The following is a 27390-nucleotide window of genomic DNA, read 5'->3' on the forward strand; positions in this document are numbered from 1 at the left end:
GGGAGGTGCCGGCACTGGGACTGCTCTCATGGTCCTTTCCTGTTTTTCTCCTCCGCAGCTTGGAGGCAAAGTTGACTTTGGCATCCAGAGCCCTCTCCTTTATCCCAGATTGCTATTCACCCCAGCCTTGCATCTTGCTGCTCCAGAGCCACATCCAGCGCCAGCTGAATCTCTGAGCAAGCAGCCCCCAGCTCTGTGTACCTTCAGAACCCCAAGCACCGACAGCTTACTGGGCTCTCAGGCTGCCTCTGTATCACATCTACAGGCTGCTGGGGGCATGGCAAGGCTCAGATGAACAAGATTCTGGAGGTCTCTGCTTTCTCCCAGATAGCAGCAATTTTTTTTTTTTTTTTTTTTTTTTTTTTGGCGTAAGCCTGGACTCTTAAGTTTATAAGCAAGGCAGGATATGGGGTGCACAGCTGTCGACATCTAAAGTAGTGCCAGGTGCATGCAGCACGCTGAGCTGTTTTCAGACACTGAAGTCACATTTATGGGATTGGTGTTGCTTGTGTTCAACAGCAACCTATGGACAACTGAAGCCCAGTGCTGCTAAAATGGGATCTGGTGGTGCTGAGAGGTTTTCTAAGCAGGAGGGGCTGTGCATAGCATGCTGAGAACCAAGGGGGATGAGGGTGACTGTAGCAAATCAGGCATGGCTGGGTTGGGTGTTGCAGGCTCTCATCCCAGTATGGAAGCATTCCCATAGCATGCCAGAGACCCTGGAATCTGCAAAGCCAAGCCCCAGGACATGCAGAAAGGGCAGAGCTGAGCTGGTTATCACACAGCAGGAGATAGGCACAGGACTGGTGGTGCCACTGCAAAGGGCACAAACCTGACTCCTCTCTGGCACTGTCTAGCTTTCACTCCCAGCACAACTCTGGGGTAGGCTCATACCAGAGCCATCTCCTAGCCTTGCCTTATGGTACATGGGGACCACAGTGAGATAAATCCTGTATAATGCAGAGCCCCAGAGCCTCCTCATGCTCCCCACACTGCTGCTGCCTGCATTTCCACTCAGCCTCATATGGATCTGGTTGGGCATGACGCCACTGGCGTCGAGTACTGGGGCTAGGAGGTGCCAACACATGGAAGCGATTATGGGGGCTGTGTCAAGGTGAGGTAAGGGGGGGCAGGCAGCACACACCAAGCGGGGGGCTCTGTAGAGGGTTCTGTCCTCTGCTGGCATTCAGCAAAAGCTGAACAGAGTGAGGGTCACCAAGCTGGCACTGCTTCTCCTGCCCAGCATCTGGTGCAAAGGGGTCTTTCTGGGCAGTGAAAACACTACCCTCTTTATTGAGATTACAGAAGGAGGGTTCCCTTCTGTCTGCTGACAGCTGGTGAGGGGCACAGCGGTCACCGATGCCCAGCACCCCTGGGAGGAGCCTGTGCCCATGATCCCCATGGAGGCGGCATGACGAGGTGATGAGGGGCTGGCTCGGTGCCCCATCCCCATGAGTCCAGCCGCTCCTGACAGGCACAGGAAGCCCAGAGATCCTGGGAGCGCAGCTTCTGTCCATAGGGTCCATCCCGCACCCTGGAGGTGCTGGGGGCAATGCCCGAGGCTGCATGACATGGAGCCCTTGGGGCCAACAGTGGTGCTATGTCCCGTACATGGTGAGCGGATGCACAGAGCAGGGTCAGCTGTGGCTCATGGCAGGATCTGGGTTCCTTTGGAGAAAGAAGGCAGAGCGTCAGAGGTTCTGCCCTGAGCCTTTTCCTGACCTGTTGGCCTCATGCCCCTCTACTCCAACACTCACTTGGCAGAGCCTTCAAGTGGGTGGCAGCAACCAGGAAGTTGTGGGGTTTGGTCTCATCCTTGCTGTGCTTCCTCACACGGAGCCTGCAGACAGAACAACAGTGGTTGAGAACCTTGAGCAACCCACCTTGGGCACCGGCACTGCTGGAGTGCCTCCATGGTGCACCCCTATCCAGCTGTGCCCAGTTGTGTTGTGGCTACAGCACAGAGCACCATGGGACACCAATGCTGAGCAGTCAGGACTAAATCCAACCTACCAGATGAGTATGGCGATGACGAGAACGGCAGCCAGGACAAAGAAGGCAAATATCCCAAGGGAGACCAGGATGGTTGTATTCTCCAGGGGGTCACTACGGTCTGGGACAGAAAACTGTGACAGCCTCTGGCACTCAGAAAGGACATTGCAGCCAGGCTTTGGGGCCTGCTCCCACCCCACAGCCCCCAGCTCTACTCACTGATGGGCTCAGGATTGGGTGCCTGTGAAGGCTCCTCAGCCAGGCTTCCCAGGCTGACGTCTGTAGTGGTTTCTTCACTCACCATGGTGGCTGGGTCTGTTAAAGCAAAAGGGCTGGGAATTAGTCCACCCCAAATCATGAGCAGCATGGCAGAGAGGAGTAAGGAAGGTGCCATGGGCCACAGGGTCCTGGTAGACCAAGGGTGCCCTGAAGGCCATGGCAGGGGCAATTCCCAAATCACACCCTGCCATGATTTTCAATTGTCTGGGAGCTGCTTTTCTGCTTCCTATTGTGGAACCATTTTCTGGGCAACCTGAAGGGGCCCCAGGAGCTAGGGCTTGCCCCAGTGACACCCAAAGGATGGAAAGGGGCTACAGAGGTGCCGAGTGCTGGAGAGGCTATGGGAGGGATGCTGCCAGTCAGTAAGACCCCAGTCCCAGACCTCTGACTGGCGTGGCCCGTGCCTCTGCGCTCCATTCGCTCCAATTCCCCGCATCCAGGAAATCCTTCGCGCTCACTTGCACCACATGCTCCAGCCCCGCAAAAGCATCTGTGATCACCTCAGACAGGTTCACCGTCTCCACCTGTGCAGCAGAAGACACTGGGCATATGGACACCTCTACAGGAGGCCACCACCTCACTGTGAAACCCCTCCTGGCCTCTGCTTACCACAGACCAGGAGCGGTGGATGATGGGGCGGTACTGGAGGCGAAACCGCAGCTGGAAGTGGGGCTCCTTGGGCCAGGATGCGGGGTACTTCCAGCTGACATGAAGCCTCCTAGGGGCGAGGGGGACAGGTTCCACCACCAAGCCCTCCGGAGGGTCCGGCTTAACTGCATGGGAGGGGACAGGGATGCTCCATCACACTGTGTCACCCTTCTGCTATGCCATGTGGATAGCTGGGTGGGCAGGCAGGGGGACAGGCACTCACTGATGGCCTGCATGGTGACATCTAGAAGGCGGAAGCTGGAGCCCAGTGGGTTCACCTCAGTGATGTTCAACCGGTAGGAACTCCAGAACTCTGACCGGTGAACGGTGCAGGTGCCCGTGCGTGCTGGGTCCTGCAGGCATGGCCCCACGTGCCCGCTCTTGTTCCTGCAGGACAAAGAGGTGGGATGGTGATATGTTCCCCCAACATGCCAGGTACTCCATGGAGGAGGCAGACTCTTTTACAGCTTCAGCAGGGTCTGGGCAGCTCCCATTAGCCCCCATATGACCCCCAAAACCCCCACAAGCCTCATGTTTCCTCATGGACCCCTCAGCCCTTGCCTCCAGGACCAGGAGGACATAGGCAGAGCATTTGGAATGGAGAGTCAGGTGGGAATGCACCCTACCTTCGCTTCTCTTCTCCTGTCAGTGACTTCTTCCTGCAGTGGAGACAGGAAAAGCACATGGTGAGGGCAGGAGGATGGGGGACAGCATGAAGCCAACCCAAACATGACTCAGAGAAGGGACAGAGGTCTCTGCACCAGATGCTCTGCCGCACCCCACTCCCAGCTTGCAGCTCACTGGGCACCATGGCAGGGACAAGCAGTAACATTATGCCCAGTCCCACCAGCAGGGAACCGGGGGTCTCAGGATAACTTCACCAAGCAGCAGCGGCAAGCACACAGAGACACTAACAAAAGCAGTCCTGCAGGGATGCAGTGTTATTTTCCATTCCCCAGCAGCTGGCTCTGCTCTCACTGTATGCATCAACATTGAGCCCCACCACTCTCACTGCCAGCTCCACACAGCTCCAGCTCCAAGCACCCTCTCCATGCTGTGCCTACACACCCAGAGGTGAGCCCTGCATCCCCACTGTGCCTGCATGTTGTGGAGCAGAGCCCTGCTGCAGGCTTTTATAGAATCTGGCTTACTTCAAAGCAGTCCCATAATTTGGCCTGCCATGATAATTAGAAGCAGCGTTGTTTCCCTAACTCCTTTCATCTTGAAGCATACTGAAGCACTTGGCAGCTTGCAGACAACCTGCTTCTCTTCTCCACCCCCTCCAGCACTGCAAAAGAGGGAGCCTGCCTGTGCTGGCCCCCAGTGCTGCTTAGGGGCCCCTTTCTGAACAACCACATGCTCAGTGCTGTGCTCCTGGAAACAGCTGGCTCCTTGGCTGCTGTGTTGTGAGACTGGATATGAATCCAGGGTGAAGGTCAGAGTGCAGGCAGGATGGGAGAGTTAAGCCTGGGAAGGCTCAACCTGAAGCCCTCACCTATAGGTAGTGATGTATCTGGTTGGGAGGAAGGTCTCGAGGCTGGAGGTCCAAGAGCAGGAGAAGTTCTCGTAATCAGATGCTCTGCAGGACACAAAGGGAACCCCCGGCAGATCTGGAGCCCGGGGGGAGGAGACTGTCAGTGAGGGGTCCCCACAAAGGGTCTCCCACCCTGCAACAGAGTCAGCACATAGGAACCCATGTGTCATCCCCCTGTGACACCCCCATGTCACCCAACCAACGGACATGCTACTTACGGCCCAGCTGCAGGGACACGGTATGCAGGAGGCTGCCATCCTCGTCGTGGCAGCTGTAAGTCCCAGCAGCAGCCAGGCTGGCACGTGGCAGCACCAGGGCTTCCTGATGGATGGCTGAGCCCTCTGGCAGTGCCACAGCCCCATCTCGTCTCCATTGGACCATTGAGCTTTAGGGGAGAGAGATAGGGTGTTAGGGGATTGGGACACCCTGTGAGCTGCAGAACGCAGAGCCAAAGGATGGGCAAAATTAGGGACGGAGACATTGGCTTTGCTCCAGCTTTTTTAGAGCTCATCCATTAAACCATCCCACAGTGTGCACATAAGACACCTACCCAGTGCGGGCACCGATGCACGACAGGGTCACGTCCGTCCCCAGCTGGCTGTACTGCACACCTGCAGGGGCACACAGAGGGGGTCACCCTGGGTCCTGCTGCACTGGGGAGCTGGAGGGATTGGTCCTGGCTGGGGCTGAGCGGTGGGTGGTGGAAGAGGAAACCCAACTCTTTACAGATGAATTTGGGGCAGGAAAGACATCTGCAGGGCAGGCACTCACACTGCTTGGTCCTTGCCCATTTTGAGGATATCCCAATGTCCCCACGCCACAGGAACTCCGTTTTGCTTACCTTCCCCTCCCCAGCCCTCGGGGATCGTGAGGGAGGCTGATGCCAAAGCTGCAGCGAGGAATACCATCACCCTGCCCAGGCCTCGGATGTGACTGTGCATCTGGGGGAAGCAGAGAGTGTCAGCAACTGCATCCCTGTACCCTGTCCCATTGCTTTGCCCTGTCCTGCTGCGGACTGTGCCACTCTCACATTTGTACCCAGCATAAGCAATCACCATGCTTGAAATGAGAATGTGATAGGCAAACATCCATCAAGAGATCAGGGCTGCAGGAAGTGGATGGATCAAGGGTTCTTTGCTGCTGCAGCCCTGTGCTGAGAGCCTTGGCTGTCTCCCAGATCTGTGAGTGAACCAGGGTGGTCCGTAGAACTGTGATGGTGCAGCTGAAGAGGGAAAGGACTAAGGAGGGATCAAAGGGGATTGCACCACACTGCAGTCAGTATCACTCTGGCTTTTGCAGTCAGCATTACCCCAACGTGTCTATTCCTGCCTACAGTGTCCTACGAATCCCAGCCAGCATCACCCCATCCAGAACTCCATCCCTTCCAGACAGCACTGTCCTGTCTATTACAGTCCTGGCCTGAACAGGCATAGAAACAGATGAATTATTTTTTCCCTGGAATGCCTCCTGCCGCTTGTCCGATAACAAGGGGCAGTCACTATCGGGCAGGGTTGTTCACTCTCTCCAATACTGCTACAGGGGCTGCAGCAAACTCTCTGCCAACCCCAGGCACAGGGGCAGGTGCAAGCTGCAGCCCCATGAGTGTGAATCCGCGTCCTGCTGAGTCACCCAGGCTGACAGCTTGGAGGGGAATATCCCAGCCTTGGAAAGGTGCCACAGAGCAGCTGACTGTGTCCACTCTGCAAACAGGAGGCCAGTCTCCAGTACAGCAATCTGGGGATGCTGCTGCTCACCTTGAGCCCAGAAAACTGCAATCATCTTTGCACATCAAACCACATAACACTGGAGTTATGAGAAATGAAATAAATGAGCTAATGTGCTAATATCCAGTGAGGTGGGGAGCTGGCCTCTAGGTTCGTCTTATGAAAAGGAAAGGCATGTATTGCTCTTGCATTGAACCACAGTTCTCTTGCCTCACACCAAGGTAATCCTACATCACAACATGGTGCTCCTGAATCACCCTGTGGTGCTCCTCCATCACACCATGATGTCTCTCCATCATACCATGGTGACCCTGCATCATACTCTTGATGTCCCTGTGGCACATCATGATGCTCCGGACACCTGAAGAAGCTGCTGTTTCCCATCCTCCAGCCACCAGGCAGCCTCCAACGCAAGCCCACACATAAATAACTTCATGAGACTGTCATAAGCTTTTCCTACTAAACCACATGGAGAAACGTTCCCAAGAAACATCAGTTAAAAGCACTCTGCCAAAACTATGCTGGTAACTGATACTGACTAGGAATACTAGGCCTAGAAGTAAAATATTTCAGTGATGGAAAAAAGACTTTAAATACACTTTAAAAGCAGCAACCCAAAATAACTCCAAGCACCACATGGGCCAGAATTAACGGATGGTGCTGGGGGGATCAGGGAGAAGGGAGAGTGCACTAGTGTGGACAAACACAAAATGTATTAAAGTAAAACAAGTTCTTCTCCTGATTGTCCTGTTCCTTGTGACCTGTCTGCCTACTGCCAGAGTATGGCCACAGCTGAACATAGGATGAGGATGAGGAAAGAGATGAGATGCAGCGCAATCCCTGCTCTGCAACTGAATGGCCAAGGGCAAAAACCCCCACACAATGAAGCAGCATCCATAGAACTGTCCCACAGCAGGCAGCAGCCACAGAAAAGAGGAAGACCTGCAGGCTGCTGTGAGGTGTGGAAGGTCTCCAGCTGCTCAGTGTAATCTGTCGAGAAATGACGTCCTGGTTTTCTGCTATCGAAATCCTGCACTGAAGTTAAAACGCATGCAAACGGATGCCCATACATCTGTACAGTAGGCTGCTTCCCTCAGCTAAGCTGCTATCTCATGGACCCCACACAGGCAGAGAAAGCATCCCTCTGTGTCTGCACCAGCAGTGACACAGCTGGGGACAGGGAGTCCCGGCGCAGTGGCCTGGAGCCAAACCAGAGGGAACAATCAGAGCATTTCTTGCTCCCTGCGGACTGCTCCCTGTCAGTGCATGGTGACCGCTGTGGCCGGGTCAGGGGTGGTGGCTCAGCCTCACAATGCTGGATGCTGCTCCTGCTGCATGAGATGCCTTTTTTTACACTCAGGCGCCAGCTAGAAATGCAAGGTGCCATCCTCCATCCCACACCACGCTGCTGTCCTTCTGTCTGCTGTGAGCTCCTTCTAGTAGCATCCCTCTGAGACCTATGCACTGCGAGCCAAGACATCCTGCTCCCGAATCAGTCACACAGCTCTGATGCACATGCGGGATGTGACAATCCCCTCGGCACAGACACACTGTGCTATGACCCATGGTGGCCTGGCAGAGCTGGGCACAGATTCCTGGGGAACGCAAACTTTCCATTGCACTTGGCACTTTGAATGACAGTGGTTATTATTTTTTTTTTAACTTTGTTTCATTTGATGTTGATCTTCAAAGAGAAAGAGACACATGCAGAGCCAGGGGGGACACATGCAGAGGGTGCCACAGGAACACAGGGTGATCCCAACTGAGCATGCAAACCCGCACTGCCTGCAAGCCTCCCCCAGGGTGGTCTGGGGCAGCACTGCTGAAATGGAGGAAAATAAAACCAACAGCATTTGGCAGCTCTGCTCTGCTGGAGTCAACTACCTACAGAATGCCGATCTGCAGTGGAAAAGGTGTGACAGTGGTGCCGTGGCCATGCCATAGTGCTGAGCTCTTGCGCCTGTGCTGGAGCATCCCTGCCCCTCTGCCCAGCCCTGCTCCCTGCCAGTGCCCGCTGTGGGAAACCAGTCCGGTGGCCAAGGGCGGCGGCACTTGGAAGCAGCAGGAATTTCCCTCTTCAGTTTGCTTTCCTTCAGGGTTGGGAGGGAGTGCCTTGCTAACCCCCTCTTTGTCCTGCTGCCCTGCCAAAGTTCTGAGGAGCTGCAGTGTGGACTTCACAAGTGATGGGGCTGGTGCCCTGCCCAGAAAGCCGGCAGCATCCTAGTCCTGCACATCTGGCACCATCTTCTCTCCAGGTAAGCGAAAAGCTGCTCGTGGTTTGTGTACCCAACAACATGAATTGGAGGTGGCACAAACCTGCAGCAAACACATCAACCCTGCTGCCTCCTGCAATGCCTCGTATGGCTGCAAGGCGCTGTATCCTGCATCTTGAACTCCAGCTCTGTATCTCACCATTCGGGAAGCAACTGCCATGCACTCATTTTCAGCGCTTTTTATTTGTATTCTTTCTTTCACTGAAGTCTGAGAGTAAGGAGGAAAATCCTGGGGCACCTGGAGAGCACACTGCAAGCACCCACCAAGCTGCAACATGCCTGCAAGCATCTGAACACTGAGTGCTGGTGCAAAGGGAGGTTCGTCCTCTGCTGTGTTAGGGGCCACCAGGGCTGTATGCAGCTACCAAGACTGCTAGCATAGCCTGCAGTACCTTCTTGCTAACATCTTTTCAAGGCCAAGGAGTGACTCCTGCTCATCTCATGCCTCACTGAGGACACTGCACCCCATAGGTGCAGTGTCCTCAGTGTTGTTTCCCTTTTCACCTCTTTGCATACACATACACAGTCCTGCACTCAGCACGGCACCCACTGTGGGAGTAACCCTGAACAAAGCAGTAAAACCTGATGCAGGCTTCTCCTGGGAGAACGGTGTGGTCCAGCGACCACTGCTCAGCCCAAATGTAAGCTTAGACTCAGCACAGCCCAAATGTGCATTACGCACCCCAAACACAGCAGCCCAAACACAGGGTTAAATCCAGCACGGCCAGGAGAAAGGGTTCTGCTCCGCGCTCATCCCGAATTCCCATCCCCAGCCAACTCACTAAAAGCCCCCCAGACCCATCTATGCCCCACCACCCACAGCCTTGCCGATGCCCAAACCCAAACCCCACACCCAGGGACCACCCCTTGCACCTCGTTCCTTTGTGGGCCGGCAGCCACTAGCAAGACCCAGTGCTTGGGGGCCCAAACCTCGGCATCGCGGCAGCTTCGATGTGGGGCGGCTCTCTGCACCGACCCTGGGAAACTCCCCCCTCCAGAGCTGCGATTTCCGCCCGGCCCCTCGCCCGTACCCTCCCCTGCCCCATCCCGCGGAAGGAGAAGTCTCTGGCTCCCGGCTGTAACCTGAAGCATCAGCAGGGGCCAAACAGCAAGAGCTCTGTTAGCAGCCAGCAGCCCCAAGCCCTGCCAGCTGGCAGCATTTTATTCGGAGTGGGGGGGCAAGAGGAGCCCCCAACACCAGGCTCCCCTCCCCCTCTCCCCCACCTCGCCCTAAGCCGCACACTGGAGAAATTCCTAAAAATAATCTTCTGGCTGCAAAGACAGCTGGCTTGCAGAGGGCAAGGGATGGAGCCATGGGGGGTGGTACCCATGGGGATAGCTGGGCCATAGGCAGGAGTGTGACCTACTGGGCTCTGGCTTGAAGGGACCTTGGCAGGATAAAGGCAGGGAGGGAATGTTTTCTCCTGTCCCAAGAGAGTTTCAGATTTGGGACATTTCTCTGCTGCAGAATGAATTTGGGTGCTGGAAGCTGTGCAACAAGCTTTCCTTTAGAATGTGGAAGAGCTCTGCTGTGCAGTCCATCCAGTGTGTTCCCCAAGCAGTGCCTGGTCCCAATTAAAAGTCCATGGAGCAAGTGCAGAGGGGCAAAAGCTGAAGCTCTAATTAAGTGCATGCACATCCCTACATTTACACATATGTGAGTTCCCCATTCCAAGCGCAGCACCTTAGTGCTGGGGCTGATCAGGCTGCTCCTGGTGAACTCCAGCCTGAAGCAGGGGCAATAGGGGCCTCGCAGTGCACAACACAGCCCCATGCCGTGCAATGGTAGGGGGCTCAGCAGTGTCTGGGAGCAACTGGGCGCAGCGCCACCTGTAAGGCACGAAGGCGCTCGGGTCAGCCAAGACACCGCAGGGCGGCAGGTCCAAAATAAACATTTCACTGTTACTGCCTGCTTTCAGGAGCTGCTAGCGTTTCATTTCAATGGCTCAAATACTCCTGCAGCTAGCAATTTGCTGTCACTCTCCTGCAAAACAAAATCCCTTCTGGGCTGGAAGGGGATTTCAGGTGTCTTTAGGGGCCATCTGGGCAACCAAATAAAGCCACTACAAGCTCATTAACTGCACCGCTGTGGCTCCGATGTCCCTGCATGTTGGGACACCCGAAGTTACACCCCTGTGCTCACACAACCAATGCAGCAGAGTGGGAAGAACGCTTCCCTGCAGCTGCACTGATTAATTGTCACCTCCTACTGGCACGGGCAATCATGGCACAGCAGTGACGCTGGAAAGTACACAAGGAGGAAGCCGCTGCCAAGGACAGGGGGCTACAGAGCAGGGCTAGAGGGTGGGGGGGCTGTGAGTTGAGAAGGTTGGAAAAACACCGGCTGGATCACTTCGTGCTGGGGGAGAGAAGAAAAAAAAGAAAGTGCTCCTGAAAGATTGAGTGTGAGTGTATCCGAGCAGGGGGATAGCAGGGCAAAGTTGGGAGCGTGCTGACACATCTCCTTCCACACTGCTGGAGGGATGCCTTGGCCCCACTTGGGGACAGCTCTGTTTACAAGCTCCCATTGTCTCCTTTTCTCGTTTTTTTTTGTTTTCCACCCCCCCGAAAAGTTATAGTTCAGAGTAAACAAAAGCAAGCAGCCTCTCTCTCCAAACATTTCAACCATCCCAAACTTTCTTTGGAGGGGGGCTGCCCGTGGAATTTTCCTTATCCAAAAGAATTTCGAAATGTTCCCATTTCAGCCTGTCTTGACTTGAGGCCAGGACAGCTCTGAAATCCTTCGTGAAATACTTGAGCTGCCCTTCTCTGCAGCCTGTCTCCATCTGCAGCCACTGCACCCCAAAATACCCATGCACGGAAAACCTGCAATCCTGCTGGGGGAGGAAGGCAGATGTGACCCAGCTGGTGCAAATCCCTCCTGCCCAGCCTACCACCTGGAGGAATCCATCCAGCTCCCCATCCAGGGAGATAGATCCAGCTTTTTGCGTCTTAATGATGGAGCGATTTTCTGCAGCATTTTGCAACAGGTAATGTCTGCTCCATGCTTGCCTGTTCACCACAGAGGGAGCAGGAGCGGATGCCATGCTGCATCCTTCCCTGTGGATGGAGCAGGAACCCTGCTCTGTCCCCTGCACAAGGAGGGGTTGCACACCAAGAGGATGAGGGGAGCCCCTCCTGGATGGGCCTTAGTGGGTGACACCCAGAGGTGGCCCACAGCACACAGTTGGGGTGTGCCCCCCATTCCCTGTTTGGAACTGAGATTTAATCCCAAGAATTAGAGCATGGGCAAGCAGAGACCCCCAAGAGATTCCCCAGCTTGTTTGGCACAGACATGGTGTGAGACCTCGCTGTGCAGCTCAGCCACCCAGCCATGGGGACACCAGGATGGCCGTGAAACAAAGGCAGTGAGTTAAGCTGAAAAGCCCACCCAAGAGAAGCCTATCAACCAGGGAACCAGAGTGCTAAACAAACACCGGGCTGGGATTTGTTTGTCAATACAAGCCATTGTGGTGGCCTGGCACACAAATGTCCCCTCCTCATTTTCCCAAACACTCCTTGTACGGGCGTCACTGGGTAGGTGGTCCTGCAGCCCAAGAAATATCCGGGCACAATAGGGACACCCTGCATCCTCACCCCACTGCCATGACTCTCCCCTGGATGCACAGAAGACTCTAGAGAGGCTGCAACCCCTTGAACCACCCACACGGTCACCCCAGGAAGGCCAGCACCCACTCCACCATCCCCATAGGTTCAATGTCCCACACCACTGCCAACACAGAAGCAGGGAAGTACCTCGACTCCGGGTGAGGCGGGGGTCATGCCGTGGAAGGGGGGTCCCCTGCAGCTGCCTGCTGCCCCCCCAGCTCTGCACCATCTCCCAGGCAGCCTTGCCGGTGCAGTGCTGCACTGCTTTCTCCTCCTGTGCAAGGGCTCCTGCGTGGTCCCCCCTCAAAGGCAGCCCCCTCCCTATAAAGGGGCCAGGCAGCGGCTGTGTGGAGAGCAGAGCCTCTGGCACAGCAGATGGGGTCTGCAAGTCAAGCCTCCCTCAGGTGTGTTTGCCTTGGCTGGGGTTCAGTCCCATCCAATTAGAGCTACAGAAAACATATATTAAAAGAGAGGGGGAAAATAATACTCCCTCCTGCTCTGAGGCCCTGGGCTTGGCTGGGGTTTTTCGGTCGGCCAAGTGCAAGCGATGCAGGCTCTGCTGGCAGCAGCCCGGGGAGGGAGGGGTGTTTGTGGATATTAAAACACAGTCATAAAGGAGAATAAAAGGGCAGCCTTGTTTCAGAACGAGTCTCTGAGGCTTTCCCCTCTCCCGGCATGCTCGGCACCTGGCCGGCTCGCGAGCGGCTCTGCGGCAGCAGCCCCGGCACACGGCCATGGCCTTCAGCATGTCCTGGGGTAGTGGTGGGGACAGCACTATGCCTTGAGCATCCATCTGGGCCACCCCTGTGCTCACCATCAGCTGCACGAGGGACCGGATGGGGTGCTGCTGGAGTAATCCCAACCCCCTGAAGTCCTGAAGCAGATGCTGAGGCATGGGACACAGCTCCGTGCTGGCTGGGGCACAGTGAGGAACCTCTGGCTGAGGCAAACCTATGGCACTTGGCACAACTCTCTTCAGCAATGCTTGAGGCACTCAGCAGACACAGAGACTGTGGAATGACACGGCTTTTGAAGCACCCCTGCAGACCCTGGCACAGTGTTAAAACTTGAGCTCACCTTTCTCATGAAACCACCCATGCACATACCAACCCTGCCATTCCTGGTGCTGCCTGCAGGTCACCTTTTGGTATTGTGTCCCTCGAGGTGAAGGAGAAGCAGATTAAGGGTGTCTGCTCACACCACAAGGCATCGTGCCTGGCTCTGGTGTTTACTAGCAGAGGAGAAGGAGAGATAAGGATTGGGGGTGGCAAGGATTTGTTGCCCCTCACTAGTTTTTTCCTTGGTGCAGATCTGTGAGGATATCCAACGCCATGAGGGGTGGCTTTGACCACTGGGGTGAGTTTGAGGGGGTCCGTCTACACCCACCGCATGGGGTCACCTCCCCAGATCTGTGCCCACCAGGGATGCTGTTCCCCTGCAGCACATCCCGCACCTTCTCATTGCCTCGCCCAGCTCCATAGGGCAGCAGCCAGCACCTTGAGGAGCGGCCCAGAACGCCATCCCAATCCAGTCCCCACCTGCCTACTCACACCTGGCTCCTCAGCACCACCACTGCCCTCCGCCCCCTTCCCAGGCAGCTCCTGGCCACGTGGCAGTGAGGAGGGGGACAACGGCGGCCTCCCCCATCCCTCCCTCCCCTCCTCCTCCTTCCTTCCACCTTCCCTGGCGGCTCCCTAGAACAAAACCACAGCCTTGCTGGGCCTCCATCCCCTCACCACGTGCGGACCCCGGCACGCCCCGGCCCCCGGCTCCTCTGAGTGACTAACGGGAGCCGCTGGGGCGCCTGGGGCCGTCCCTTGGCAGCAGGCCTTCCCTGCAGCAGTGAAATCACGTCTGGAGAAAGCACGCGTGGAGCCGTCCCCAGAGCGAGGAGGATCTTGCCCTGCTGGCTAGCTGGCCATCCCCTCCCAGGCAATGCAAAATCCCCATCCCGTGTCGGACAGAGGGATGCATGGCCTACGAGAGGGCTGGCAGTCTGCCCCACGGGAGGGCAATGAGGCCTCAAGTGCCCATCGGGAAACTCCTATCACCTCCTAACACACACAGCAGGGCTGCGGAGCCACGGACAGGCCGCCTCCGCTTGCCAGCACGTGGGTGACTAATGCAGCTCTTTAAACGCCTCTGCGGAACGGGAGCGTGGCTCCAGGTTAAGGTTTAATTCTCTTCCTCTGCTGCCCGTGCTCTCCCCTCGCTGCAATGCCATAGGGATGGTGTTCCTGCCACACAGAGCTGGTGGGGATGCAGCCGGGAGCGTGCCGAGGCCGCTGCTTGGGGCTATAAAAAGCACTGCTGTGGAATGCAGCGCGCTGCTCCGGGAGGAGAGGGAAAAAATAAAAATAAAATCAGGTGCTGAATGAGTCAGGGAATCACAGCGCGCCTCTGGCTCAGGTCTGTCCCTTCCTCGATGCTTTGACAGCCAGCAGCCTGGAGACTTCCCGGCGAGGCCAGGGAGTGCAGAGCGGGGTTTTGGCATGGCCCCGAGGGCGGAGGACAGCAGCAGGGCTGGTACAGTCAGAAGGATGACTGGCACCTCCTGCCCTCGCCCAGCCCAGAGGGGCCGGATCCAGGCACACAGCCTCCTGGCCACTGCCTTTGGCAGCTGGCTTTGGGCAGTGTTTGTCCAAAGGATTAACCGTGCCCTGGTTTATGGCTGGAGGCTCCTTCTCCGTAGGATGCTGCACCCATGGCAAGAGTGGGCACTCTGCTGTACCCCCAGCCCACGGCACCCCACTGGGGACCTCACCCAGAGCCAGGGGAAAGCACATTGAAGGGAGCTCCCCGCCCCAGGACATGCAGTGTTTGTACAAGCCAGAACGGGGGAAGGCCAGATTAATTTTAAACCTGAATAAACAAGGGGAGAAGGCGATGCCAGCACGCACTCTTCCCTGCAGCTCCCTGAATCCAAGGATGCATCCAAGCACAGTCTGGTGCTGGGTCCCAGGATCCTGGGGACAGTCCCAAATCCTCCTCCGTCATGGGGCCTCCCTCATTTCAAGGAGCTCCCGGCTGAATCAGTGCTGGCAATGGGATGTGCTCCCAAAATCCCTCCAGCTGCAGTGCTGGGTCTCCAACCCGGGGTATCACACGGAAGCCCCCGTTCCATGCCATGTCATCCGGCTGGGGACAGCTGTCCCTATGCCAAGCACCCAAGCTCTGTGCACAGCATCATCTTGGGAGACAACCAGGAGTGGAAAAAAAAAAAAAAAAAATTGTTTGTGGGTCAAGAGGAGAATGGAAAAAAAAGAAAAATACAACCAACAAAACACATTTTGAACTTTCGTGCCAAAAGGAAAATGAAAACCAAAACATTTTGTTCTAAATGATAGGCCTTGTTTAGTTTTCAGCGGTTTTACTTTTTTAAAATGGTTCGAATTAAATCGAGCTAAATTTGGCTTCCAAACATTACCTTGGGGTGGGGAATAAAATAAAATCAAAACGTCTCATTTGGAAAATGTCAGAATGAAATGCCATTGCTTTTCCAGCCTGGCAAGAGCCCAAGCCGAGTGCTGAACCCGGCCTCAATTCACAGCGTGTGCCGGCCTCCCAAAAACTGCCTTTTTTTCACTTTTTCCCCTGCAAATGAAGCAGCTGCCCAATGTTACCCGGTGGGCGGCTGCTGGTGCTCCCGGCAGGGACGTCCCCGTGCTGCACTGTGCCGATGCAGCCTGTTGCAGCCAATAGCTTTGCACCCTGGTCCGACCCGTGCTGCTCTTTAAAACTTCTGTTTAAATGTCTTTTCTATTAGGTCAGCATTCCTCCTTCGCACAGGGAAGGTGGTTACAGGCTGCAGCCCGGCACAGAGGCTCCTCAGTGCTGGCTGCTGGATCTCTGTCAGCCAGTAGACTGCCCACGCTATTAAATTACTAAGAAAAATGGATCGTTTCTCCAAGCATTAGGTGCATTAACCTCTCTCGTGGTGGTGAGACTCACTACAGGCGAGCTGTTAATTGGAAATTCATAGAACTGGCCGCAAAAGTTTCCTTCATCTCCCCTCCACCCTTCCCTTGACGAGGCAAAGGATGGGGGGAGGCATTTGCTCCCTCCCTGCAACACAAGGAAAGTAGCTTGCAGGGACCTTTCCAGGCACTGGAGGAAGCAAATGTACAGCCGGCAGAGTCTGGTCCTGGAGCTGCCTGGTGCTAATGTCGGCTCCACCATGTGTCAACCCACTAGTGACACATCTCAGAGGGACGCTGCCTGGAGACAATGTCCCAGCACTGTCCCAGCTGCATCTCAGAGGTGAAAATAGATCCACGGACCTTGCCTTGCTCACATCCTTCATCCTTATGCCCTTCATCTTTACATCTCAGGCACAGCATAAACATTAACAGTTATCTGAAGGTCTCCATCCCAGCCCAGCGTCCTGGGTTGCTTGGGAGCCAAACCTCCGAGCACTGCATGGCATTCCTGGAGCAGTCAGAATTGCAGGGATCTCAGTGCCTGTATGCAACCTCCAGGGAGGGAGCAAGGAGGAGTTTGCAGCCAGTATCAAGAGGATGCTCCAGGAACACATCCCCTCTGGAGTTCACACCTGGCACTGCTGCGAGGGTCTGCATTCTGCTCCTTGTGCTACAAGGAGCCCCAGGAAAGTGCAATGCTGCACATGGAGAGTCCCATGCACCCATGTTGTTTTTGAGTGCCATGGGTGCAAGGACGACAAGCATTACTCTGGCTGGAGGACATGAAAAGAACATGAGGCATGGACAAGGGGGAAAGGATGCTTCCCCAGTGCTGTCACGCTCCAGCTGCAAGACTGCAAAACTCAAAGCTTTGATGGGACAGAGCAGCCTCAGGGGAGCTGTGAAGCAGCCTCCTGGGAGCCTCACAAGGAGCTAAAAGTCAAAAGCAGCCCGAGGGTGGCCAAACCCTCTGGGTTTTGGTGTTGGCCCTTGCAAGAGGGCGATGGAGCAAGAGCTGGTTCAGCCCACTAGCTCCTCCTAAGACATAGGGCCTTGGGCAAAACTCATGGAAAGCGAAGGACAGACTCCTGTGTACTTCCCCAGGGGCTCAGGATCTGTCCCAGCTCTGCACGAAAGTATGGTGAGACGCCAGCTGGCCCAGGCGCCGTGCGTGACAGTGGCTTTCGCAAAGCAAAGCAGGGACATGGCAGCTGGGTCAGCCCCAGGGGACCTTCGCAGGGCCGTTGCAGCACAGCTTTCTGCTCTGCAGCTCCACTGTTGCAATTTGACATGACACGGGGTGACGCTCCAGCTGCCCCATGCAACAACCCCCTGCCACCTTTTTGTTTTTTCCTAGCTGCCTTTGCAGGAAGGCAAGGTCTGAATCACTCTTCACGGCATCACCGAATTCAAGAGGCACTGACCTCCATCAAATTGGAGTTGGTGAGGTCCCAGCTCCAGGGATTGATCTGGGCAGAATGGAGTGCACAGTCCCAAAGGAAATGGCTGGTAAAAGTAAAGGAAGGCAAAGGAAACAGCTGAACCAGCACAACTGTGCCAACCCTCTCGGCACAGGGACATGCCCAGCAGGGGGGCACTGCTTCTTAAGCGCTCTGCAGGCAAATCCAAACCCCTGTGCCAAAACCAGGCACTTGGGGCTGCCCGCACAACGCTATGCAGCATCTCCAAAATGGGTTGAGATCCAGGGGCTAAGCCAGCCCTGCTGCTGTGGCGTATGGGGAGCTCTGCCTGCTCGTGGCTTCTCTGCCCCTGCCCCTTAATATGTCTCCAGCATCATTTTGTAAACCAGGCTTGGTATCCCTTGTTTTCACTTAAAGAGCTTGGGTAAAATAGAAAATGCCCAAACGACCTTCTTTCCACCGTCAGGATTTCATTAGATGAAGGAGCCCTAAACTTTTCCACCCCTCCCTATAAGGAAATCTCTGCGGGGCCGTAACCATTTTTATTATGCTGTTTCTATTTCTGCCCTCTCCATATTGAGAGGAGAGGACCAGAGCCCGGCAGCCTCTGGGGAGTCCTGAAGTGGATTCCGAAACCCCACCAAACGCTCTCAGCATCAGCCCTTCTCCCCACATCCAACCCTCCTACCCACTGCCACAACCACCACGTTGTCCACAGCAAGGTCTGCACAAACCTCCCCAGTGGCTACAGCCCAGTGGAAACCCAAGGATTCATCATTTTTAATCTCTCTTCCCCAGGTATGTTTTCCCACTGGTTCAGTGCACGACCCTACCTGTCACCCCTTGCAAAGCTCAGCATCATGTCCACCCACACCAGCTCTCACCAGAGGTCCATCCAGCCTGGCTGCCATCTTCACATGCATCTTCAGAAAATGTGTATGAACAGATGTGGCCTCTCCCCAGCCAGACCCTCCAGCAAACCCTTCCAAAATCCCTTGTAAGCTTTTTCAGCAATGACTGATCCCTGCTGGCCCCCATCCAGGCTTCGCTGGTCAGATGTGACCGCAGCACAGAATCCTGCTGGGACGGAGGTGAATCAGGTCTTAGAGCATATCTCAATTCCTTGCCTTTCTCATCCCAAGCCTTTCCCTACCCCAAACAATAGATACAGCAGAGATGAGGAGGTGTTTTCCCATTTTTTCCCCCATTTCTAAGACTCACAGCCTGAAGGGGAGGTGAAATTGCACCTCAGCCTCCATCCTTCCTCATTCATCCATCCATCCTCCTGCTGACACACACTGTGGGTGCTGGGACAGACCAATGGAACCTGAAGCTCACCCCATCCCGAGGGCATGCCTCAATGACAGGATGACTCAGAGACCTGGGAACCAGCCAGACTCGAGAGATAATTCCGATTAATAAGCTGATCTCTGACACAGCAAACCTGCTTCTAATTTCCAGAGGAATTTTTCCTTTTCCATGGAAATGGTCCACTGGAATGTGACTCTTAGGGAAGACAAGTAAACCATGACTCTAAGACATCATCATATTTTTCCACCTTCATAGCCTGGCAGGAGGGCACACCAGAGAAAAGCATCACTGGGAAGCATGGAGATCTATCTGCTGGCAGGAACTGGGGCCACAGGGTCACTTTAAAGCCCTAGCAGGAGAGAGTTGGTGATTCTCACACATGAGATGCTTTCTTAATCACAGGAACACTTAGCAAAACCAAAAACTCTCCAAACATCCCAGCAAGTCATCCCGGGGCTAATTCCTGATGCTGGTTTTGCATCAGCATTCCAAATGCCAAAGAAGGCCCCATTTCACTCCCCAGGGGAGAGCTCCCATCCAAGACATTCTCTGTCCTTGGCTATGGCTTTGGCATGGGTAGAGCCACCACATCCCGTGACTGAACAAGAAGAGAAGAAATGAAGGCAAAAATGTGCCAAATTTCCCTAGTGATGCTGTACAGGAGGAAAGCAGAGCCATGAGCTGGTTGGCACCTACCCCTCCCCTAGGAAGCATCTCACAAAGGGTATTCCTTCACAGCAAAGCCTGCAGTGAGGGGACAGCCTCATGTGCCCACGTGAAAGCACACTACACATACAGGCATACTGCCAGGCTCCAGGCACACTCTGCCCCAGCCCCACAGTGCACATCTTCAACATGACGATCACAGCCTGCTGCTCTGGGCATTCAGACACCTCATCCCCAGGAATAATGTTCACCTGAATTCCAAGGTTCTGCCAATGTAAGAATCAGCATTTTGCAAAGAGGGGAACCTGCCTTGCAGAGGGACCATGGCCACGGCAGGAGCCTTCTGGGCTGTCACATGGTTGAGGATGGATAGCGCAAGCCAGAGATGGATGTGGAGACTGTAGGATGAAGTGAAGGTAACCCGGAGCTGATCCAGCACAAGGAGACAAGGTTTTCCTGGCTCGCTTAACCATATAAAACAACGAAGGTGCTATAAATACACCAGGGTAAACACTGGAGAGGGAGAAGAGGTCTTGAACTAAAAGCACAATGTTGGCAGAAAGCCACATGGGAATAAACTCTCCAGGAATATACTCGAGCAGGAAAACAGAGGGAGGTTTAGTCCTGTGTGAGCAGGAAGAGCCTTGGAGTTGCCTTTGAACACAACTTGGAGCAGAAAGGAAGGTTTTGAAAAGAAAGCTCCTGGCAGATGAGGATGCCACACACTGTTCCCAGCTGCGTGCGTTTCCCTACTCAGGGTTCAGGAGAGACGGCGCAGAGGGCAGGGCCAGGTGGCTTTAGGTACCTGCAGACAAGGGGACACAGGGTGGGTTCCAGGTGCCCACCCAGCTCACAGCAGCTTCTGTTAAACCTGGCAGTTGCAAAAGGAAAGCGGTGCCGCTTCCAGGCTGAATACAGCAGGGAGGCTCGCGACGCAGTGAGTCATTCATTCATCCTTCATAAACAGGGCCTGCACCCGGCCAAGCATCCTCCTCCCCCCGCTGCTGTGACAGCCAGACTGCTTCTCCAGGACAAGGAAAAAGTGGCTTATCAGACAGGATCATGTTTTCCCTGCCCCGTGAGGCTCCCAGTGGACTGCAGCAGCTTGCAGACAAGAGGAAGGCAAACCCTGCTCCTCTCTGAGCTGGGCTGGTGGAGAACACAGTGCACAGTACCCGGGACAAGGTGGCCGCGTATCATACCAGCCCTGGCCCAAGGAGGAGCCCTGCCAGCTCACAGCTCCACGTGGGGCTGAAATGCCACAGGCTCCGTGCAGCCCCAAGCGTAACCACACTGTGACCTGCCCTCGGATAAACACAGACAGAGCGCAAACACCCCACCTCCTTCTCCAGCCAACGTCAGACGTGGCTGCAGCCTGCAGGAGCAGGTACCTGCTGGCACCCACCAGGCCAGCCCCACACTGCAGCAGCTGTGCCCTCCACACCGTTGTCTGGGGCATAGCGGCATGTTCCTGAATTGTTGCAGCTTTGGGTTTCTCCTTGTGGAGATCCGATTAAAGTAAAGCATCATCACAGAAGGGTCTGGCAGTTCTGACAGTGAAGGCCAAGCAAAACTCAGCCCCTTTCACACCGTTAACCAGACTGCTGGCAGAACTCAAGAGGGGACCCAGGGGTTGACACGGCCAGGGAAGGTGACACAAGCAGCATCAGAGCTGGGCATCTGCAGGGGACTGAGAAGCCGTGATTGAGCCAGCCAAGGGCAAGGAGGGACAAGGCAGGCTGAGCCTTTCTATTGCCTGCGCATGAGAAAGCAGCTCTTTCCGCGCCTCTCCTAATTAAGAACAGATTTTCCCTCCCCAGACCCCCCAGGAGAAGAGAGGGCCCTGCCAGGGAGACCTGTGGCTCCGCAGGGGTGAGGGCACTTTGCCTGGTATTGTTCAAACCTTTCTCCAGAAAACTCTCCCCGGAGCTCAGAGAGGGAACTCCGAGCAGATGATGGGGAAGGGGTTCAAAACTTCCACCCCGGGACTTCTTCCCACCCCCCAAGCATCCCAAGGCGGGCGCTGAGCCCAGAAGGGCAGCAGCACCGGGTACCCACAGGCAGGGAAAGCGAGGGGCTGCTCCCAGGACTGAGCGAGGAGCTACCTTTCCACGAGCTTTGGGACGAGCAGCAAAACACCGGGCTAAGCCTCCTGCCTGCCTGCGCGGCGCCGGCACTGCCCGCAACCGGGCGCTCCTCACCGCGGCGGCGGGGAGTCACGAACGGGAGAAGCGGGGCTGCTCCTACCTTCCTCCGCGCCTCCCAGGCTATGTGTCCATGGTGCTGAGCGAGCCGGGCCGGGCCCGGCAAGGGACCGCGGAGCTGCACCGTCGGAGGGGAGCCCGCTCGGGGCTGGCTGGGGAGGCAACGCGGGCGGTGCGGGCCCGCCGCCGCTCAATTGGAGCAGGGCGCTGCCAATCTGCCGCCGCCGCTCCGGGACGCTTCCTGTCTGCGAGCCGCGCCCGGCACCGGCACCGGCTCCCGCGGCTCCGCACCCCACCGGTGCACGCTGCATCAGTACGGGGCGCGGCCCCTGCGGCACACGACGTCCTCGGGCTCCCGATGTCCCGGGGGCACTTGGTTCGCCCAGCCCGTCCCGTTGGGGCTCACGGCTTGCGTTGGTCAGGGTACCCCTGGGATGAGGAGCTGCAGCCCCCTAGCATCCTAGCAAGGGGTGATGCAGTTTCTCTGCTCCTGGGATTGTAATTTCTTTTGGGTTTTGTTGTTACAGGGGTTATGTCTTGTCTACTGGTAAGATGAAATCTGGCCCTCAGGCTTGTGTTCCTCAGCTGTGAATTTAAATAAAAAAAAAAGCCTCTTTCCTCCTCATGTCCTTCAGTACTTTTGCATTCCTCTTTTTCTAAGAAGCATCACCTCTTCATTGCCCTCCCTGCACTCCCTTGGAATTTTTTTTTTTTTTTCATTAATGTAAATATTTGCAGGAGGAGTAACCATGATGAAATTCTGCAGCGGGAAACCATCCGGTGAAAACCCACAGGGACTTCTCCCCTGGTACCTGGGGCAACACACACTCTGGGATCTCCCAGGATGGGCTGAAGACCCCAGGTGAGGTCAGCAAAGCTGCAGCTAAGGGAGCCCCTTGCAGGCCAAGCACTACCACATGCCCGGGCAGAGAGCCTGTGCAGAGATAAGAGCCACGTGCCTATGTGAATGCAGCATCCACGCAGCACAACTCCAGCTATCTTACAATAGCAGAGTGCACTGCAGCCCACCTGGAATAAGCGAGGTGTGTTTGCATTACAGCCCAACTCTGCAACCCTGTGGTAACAGATGCAAAGCGTTCCTTGCCCGCATCATCGCATTCCTCTGCAACCACTCAATAGCACCCTGCTACCTGCTCATGCTCTGCAACCTCATGATAACAAGCCCGTGAGTCATCTCACCTCCCATGTAATCCCGCAGTAACAAACTGGTGTTTTCCTTTGGGCCAACCCTCCTGTACAACCCTACAATAACTGAGTGCCCCGAGGCTGTGCACGCTGCCATTGCCACAGCAGTGCTGGTGCAAGCGGTGCTCTGGGGAAGTGGTGTAATCCACAGGGAAATCCCTCCCTGTATGCAGCCTCTTCTGCCTCCTGCTCCAGGGTATTAATAAATGCAATGATTGGGATATGAGGTGTTAAGGAATTCAATGAACACTATCCAAGGGGCAAACTAAGCTGTCTCCCAGGGTGGTAGTGCTGGAGAATGAGGGGTCCCTTCCGTTTGGTTCTCTCATGTGGTTGGGAGAAGCACTGTTTTTTGCAGCTCTTTGCAAATGCAGTGGTTTCCCTAGTCTAAAATGGGGACTTTGGGAGCAGTAGGGTGAGTGTGCCCAGCCCAGCACGCACACAGGCTCCGCGATGTGGGCATGCGCTCGGCTGTGGTTGAGGCTATGTGCCCACACTGCCCGAGGAATGTTGCAGCTTGGCACATCTGCTCGTGTCCTGGGCTGCAACCTCGCTGGCCACATGTGGCCACATCTGCCCTGCCTGTGCCACAAAACGCTGGGCTCATGCCAGGGCTTGGGATGTCCCTCCCTGAGCTATCCCTATGGTCTCTGAGGTGCTTTGAACATCTGTTCATGGGGATTTTGGTTGCCTGGGAATATAGGAGGAGCTGCTCCTGGGCAGGGAGATTTTCCCTCCATTCAACTTCTTGCTTTCCCCTTCCAACTCCACAATGCTGCTCTGCTCCCATTCCCTGCAATGCTCATGAGCTGCAACCTGCAGGATCAGCTCCTTAGGATGATTGACAGTAAGCATTTGGCTGTCGTTCCCTCCTGGGAGCAGACCCTGGGCTTTCTCTTGTGCTTTGTGGGGTGCTGGGAGTTGAGAGCTGGGCTGCTTGGCGCCGGCACTGGCAGAAAGCCATGTAATGCTTTCTCTGCTGCTGCAGAGCTGGAGAGCCCATCTGCACTGCAGATCTGGGGAATCCCCCAGCTCTGCCAGAAGCAATGTTGTGAAGGCAAAACCAGGGATTGATTTTGAGGGGTCATGGGGTAAACAGTGCAGACAGACTCTCCACAGTGGAGTACTGGGATACAGGGCAACAGGGCTTGCTAGGGCACCAGCAGCATGCAGAGCCAGTAAGGAGAGACTGAAACACTGAGTGAGGAAGGGGCAGCTTTGGTGAGAGCAGAGTGGGGCCTGCTTGAACAGCGGAGTGCTCATTGGGGCTGGGAAACCTGGCAAAGAACCCCCAGGGCCCCCTAGGACAGGGCTGCTGTGACACATCACACACTGAACGAGGCAGGCAAAGCCTGCAGCTCTGACACTGCAGCTTCTGCCCTGCTCCATCCTCAGGCTGAGACTGCATGCATCCCCACATCCCACATCCCAGACTGGCTGCTGCATCCTGCTCAGCAGTGGGTCACCCACTCAGCACCACAAGAGGGCCAAATCTGGGAACTGTGTGCTTCTTCTCCCCTCTCTCACTTCTGAGAAGACACAGCCAGTCCCAGCCCAGAGGGGGAACTGCCAGCTCTTGTCTAGGCAGGTCAGGACTCAGGCACATGAACAGAAGGGTTGGGGCTTACATTACAGTATCACAAACTTATGCAGGACACCCCTTCCCCCCATTCTCCTCCCCCAACCTTCTAGGTTATACACTGCTCTCCCTCCCAGACTTCAGACTAAACTCAAAGCGAGATGTGTAAGGCCACAGAGGAGGTGCTGCGTCACGGTGGCAAGGGACAGGACACTGGTCCTCAGCAATCACCAGATGCATCTGTGATCACCGGAATTCTGACTGAAGGGAGATGAAGGTAGGAGATGAATGCATGTGAATGCTGTGGTGTAACCCCATGATGTCTGTGCACTGCAATTCTTGCCCCCAAGCCCAGCCCCAGTGGCTGTTCTTGGTGTCCCAAAGGCATGGATTCCTGATGGGCTGGACAAGGCAATGGAAAGCTGCTCATGCTTGCCTGGTCCGGCCAGGCTCTGGCTGACGTGCACTGGGCATGGCCCTGCTTAAAGTGCAGGCTTGCTGTGTGTTTACCCTGGCCAGCCTGGAGTGTACAGGAAACCAGAGAGCTCTGCACGCTGGCTGTCACTTTATTTATTATGGTCACAGCTCGGGCTGCTTGCACTGCTGAAATGAGGCAGCAAAAACCCCAATTGGTGCTGCATAGCTTCCACCCTGCCAGCTCTGCTTTGCTCCGATTCATCTTGCTGTCCTGCAACTGGAACAGGATGGCAGGATGCTCCTTGCCATGCAAAGCTCATCCTGTCTGTTAGCAGCTTGTCTTGTCCCAGCTGTAGCCAGCCATACCACGCAAGGAGAAACTGCTGGCAGATGCCCAGCCTGGTGCCACTCCATATATTACCCACACTGGCACATGGATTTCTTAGCAATATCACATAGAATCATAGAATCCTTACAGTTGGAGAGGACATTTAAAAGTCGTTTAGTCAAACTCTTCTGCAATAGATAGAGACGTGCACAGCTAGATCTGGTTGCTCATAGTCTGGTCCAGCTTGGCCTTGAAAGTCTCCAGCAACATGGCATCCACCACTGCTCTGTGCAACCTGTTCCAGTGCCTCACCACCCTCACTGTAAAAGACTTTTTCCTTGTATCTAACCTAAATCTACCCTTTTTAAACTTGAAACTGTTTTGTGTTGTCCCATCACAAGAGACCCTGCTAAAGAGTCTGTCCCCTTCTTTCCTGTAGCTCCACATCTTCCTCATTTCTTCACTTCTGTCCTGCAGAACAGCAATGCACATTGTACTCCAGAGCTGTACTGCTCCAGAATTTTTGCTTCATCTACCTCACCAGCCAAGGGAAGGAAACATGCAGGATCCCACAGCTCAGTGCTCATGACCAGCAGTTCCACCTTCAGCCTGCTGCTGTTGTTCTGGAGGGAACACCACAGCTGCTGTAAGGATGACAATAAAATAAACCTGGCTCTTTCCCCCAGCAGACTCAGCCGCTCCCAGCGCTGTGCACGGCAACATGCCAAATGTTCCATGCTGCAAACTGGAGGCAACTCACAGCTGAAGAGTGGTGGCAGAGAGAAGAGATACTGTGCACTCTGCTATTTATAGGGCTGCCCTTTGCCAGGGCTTGACTGGCAGCAGCAAGGGCTGGGCTGGCATGGAGGGATGTCAGGGCAGAAACAACAGCCAGAAACCTGGGGACATGAGAGCAAACCTGCCAGCACTTGGAGGGCTCCTCATCCCTGCTCACAAGCTGAGCCATGTGGCTCACTGGGCTGCCTGGCTATTAAAGGGGGAAAGTGCCATCAAGACAGTAAACGGGGAGCCAAGCCAGTGCCTACAACCCATGGTGATTTGGTTCTCTTCCATTACAAAGTCTCTAGCTCCTTCCCCTTTGTTCTTCCTTCATCTTGTGTTTTGCTGAAGGCTCTGTGTGCCCATGCATTGGACACTAGGATGGAAAAATCTGTGTGGAACACAGAGAGCAGTATGGAAGAAGGGTTTCTAGAGACCGATGTCAGTTTTGTTCAGTTTTGGCCTTCTGGCCTTCGTGTTTTCTATCAAAAGAATGTCCAAGGAAGAGTTCAGTGAAGGAACATGGTAATATTTGATTTTGACTTGCTGAAGAAATGGTATTTATAGTGTGAGATAGCGAGCAACAACTGAAGTGGAACATGAGAAATTATTTCCAAAGGAAAACTTGAATGTTTCCTTCCAGAAAGGCTGACCGTAATGCCTGGACGCTGCTGGGCTCCACCTCTCCTCCCTCCTGTTGTGCAGGCTGGATTTCTCTCCTGGCAGCATCTCCCCCATACTGGGCCCCAGTGGCTGGATGCTGCACACACAGCTGCCCCAAGAGACTCCTGTCCAGGGATGAGATTTGGCTCCTTCCCAAAGACACCAATGACTACAAGTTGGCTTTTGATAATTTAAACTCATAGATACATCACTTGTGTCCCTATTCCTTAGTCACTTGGCAAAATACCTCTCAATTTCCCAAGCGAAATCAGCACAATCAAAGGGATTCTGCTGTTTCTGGGACAATTGCATTCTTTTGCAAGGGATGCTTCTTCTGTGCCTCTTAGCCAGCTCTGCTAATTGTTTGCTCCTGTTGTGGCTGCTAGGAGGTGGGATCAAGAGGCCTCCTTAACCTTTCCAAGATGGTGTAAAATCAGAGCAGGGACCTGCTACTGGATGCAGATCAAAGGTCCTTTCCCATGTCTGTGCTCCTAGATGCTGCTCTTTATCATTATTGTGAGAGAGAGGAGTAGGAAATGGAACAGGATGGGATGGAATGGGATGGAATAGAATAGAATGGAATGGAATAGAATTGAATGGAATGGAATGGAATGGAACGGAATGGAACAGAACAAAACAGAACAGAACAGAATAGAATAGAATAGTTGTCAGGGACTTAGAAAAATCAAGTCCAACTGCCTAACCACTTCAGGGCTAACCAAAAATTAAAGCATGTTATTGAGGGCATTATCTAAATGTCTCTTCAACACTGGTGGGTAGGAACATGAACCATTTCTCTAGAATCCGTTTTTTAAGTGTGTGGCTACCCTCACAGT

General features: G+C 54.8%; 1 protein-coding gene across 1 annotated transcript; it reads right to left on the bottom strand.

The window, feature by feature from the left end:
• Positions 1-1259: 1259 nt before the first annotated feature.
• Positions 1260-21733, bottom strand: IL11RA (interleukin 11 receptor subunit alpha). Its single transcript, XM_042838456.1, has 13 exons — positions 21625-21733; positions 5295-5394; positions 5004-5064; positions 4672-4838; positions 4415-4529; positions 3546-3578; positions 3143-3306; positions 2881-3044; positions 2654-2795; positions 2212-2307; positions 2014-2113; positions 1758-1840; positions 1260-1668 (listed from the first exon to the last, which is right to left on the bottom strand). The coding sequence occupies exons 2-13, from the start codon at positions 5392-5394 to the stop codon at positions 1649-1651; spliced, it is 1245 nt and encodes a 414-aa protein (XP_042694390.1). The 5' UTR covers positions 21625-21733; the 3' UTR covers positions 1260-1648.
• Positions 21734-27390: the final 5657 nt, after the last annotated feature.

This window comes from Centrocercus urophasianus, unplaced genomic scaffold (assembly GCF_019232065.1).
Source record: "Centrocercus urophasianus isolate 14NV4802_14NV808 unplaced genomic scaffold, USGS_Curo_1.0 seq_8, whole genome shotgun sequence".
NCBI lineage: Eukaryota > Metazoa > Chordata > Aves > Galliformes > Phasianidae > Centrocercus > Centrocercus urophasianus.

Coding starts and splice junctions, on each gene's coding strand:
- IL11RA (XM_042838456.1), bottom strand. CDS start 5,394: ATGCACAGTCACATCCGAGGCCTGGGCAGGGTGATGGTATTCCTCGCT. Junction 2,796..2,880: donor TCCACCGCTCCTGGTCTGTG/GTAAGCAGAGGC, acceptor TCTGCTGCACAG/GTGGAGACGGTGAACCTGTC. Junction 2,308..2,653: donor ACGGGCCACGCCAGTCAGAG/GTCTGGGACTGG, acceptor TTGCTTTAACAG/ACCCAGCCACCATGGTGAGT.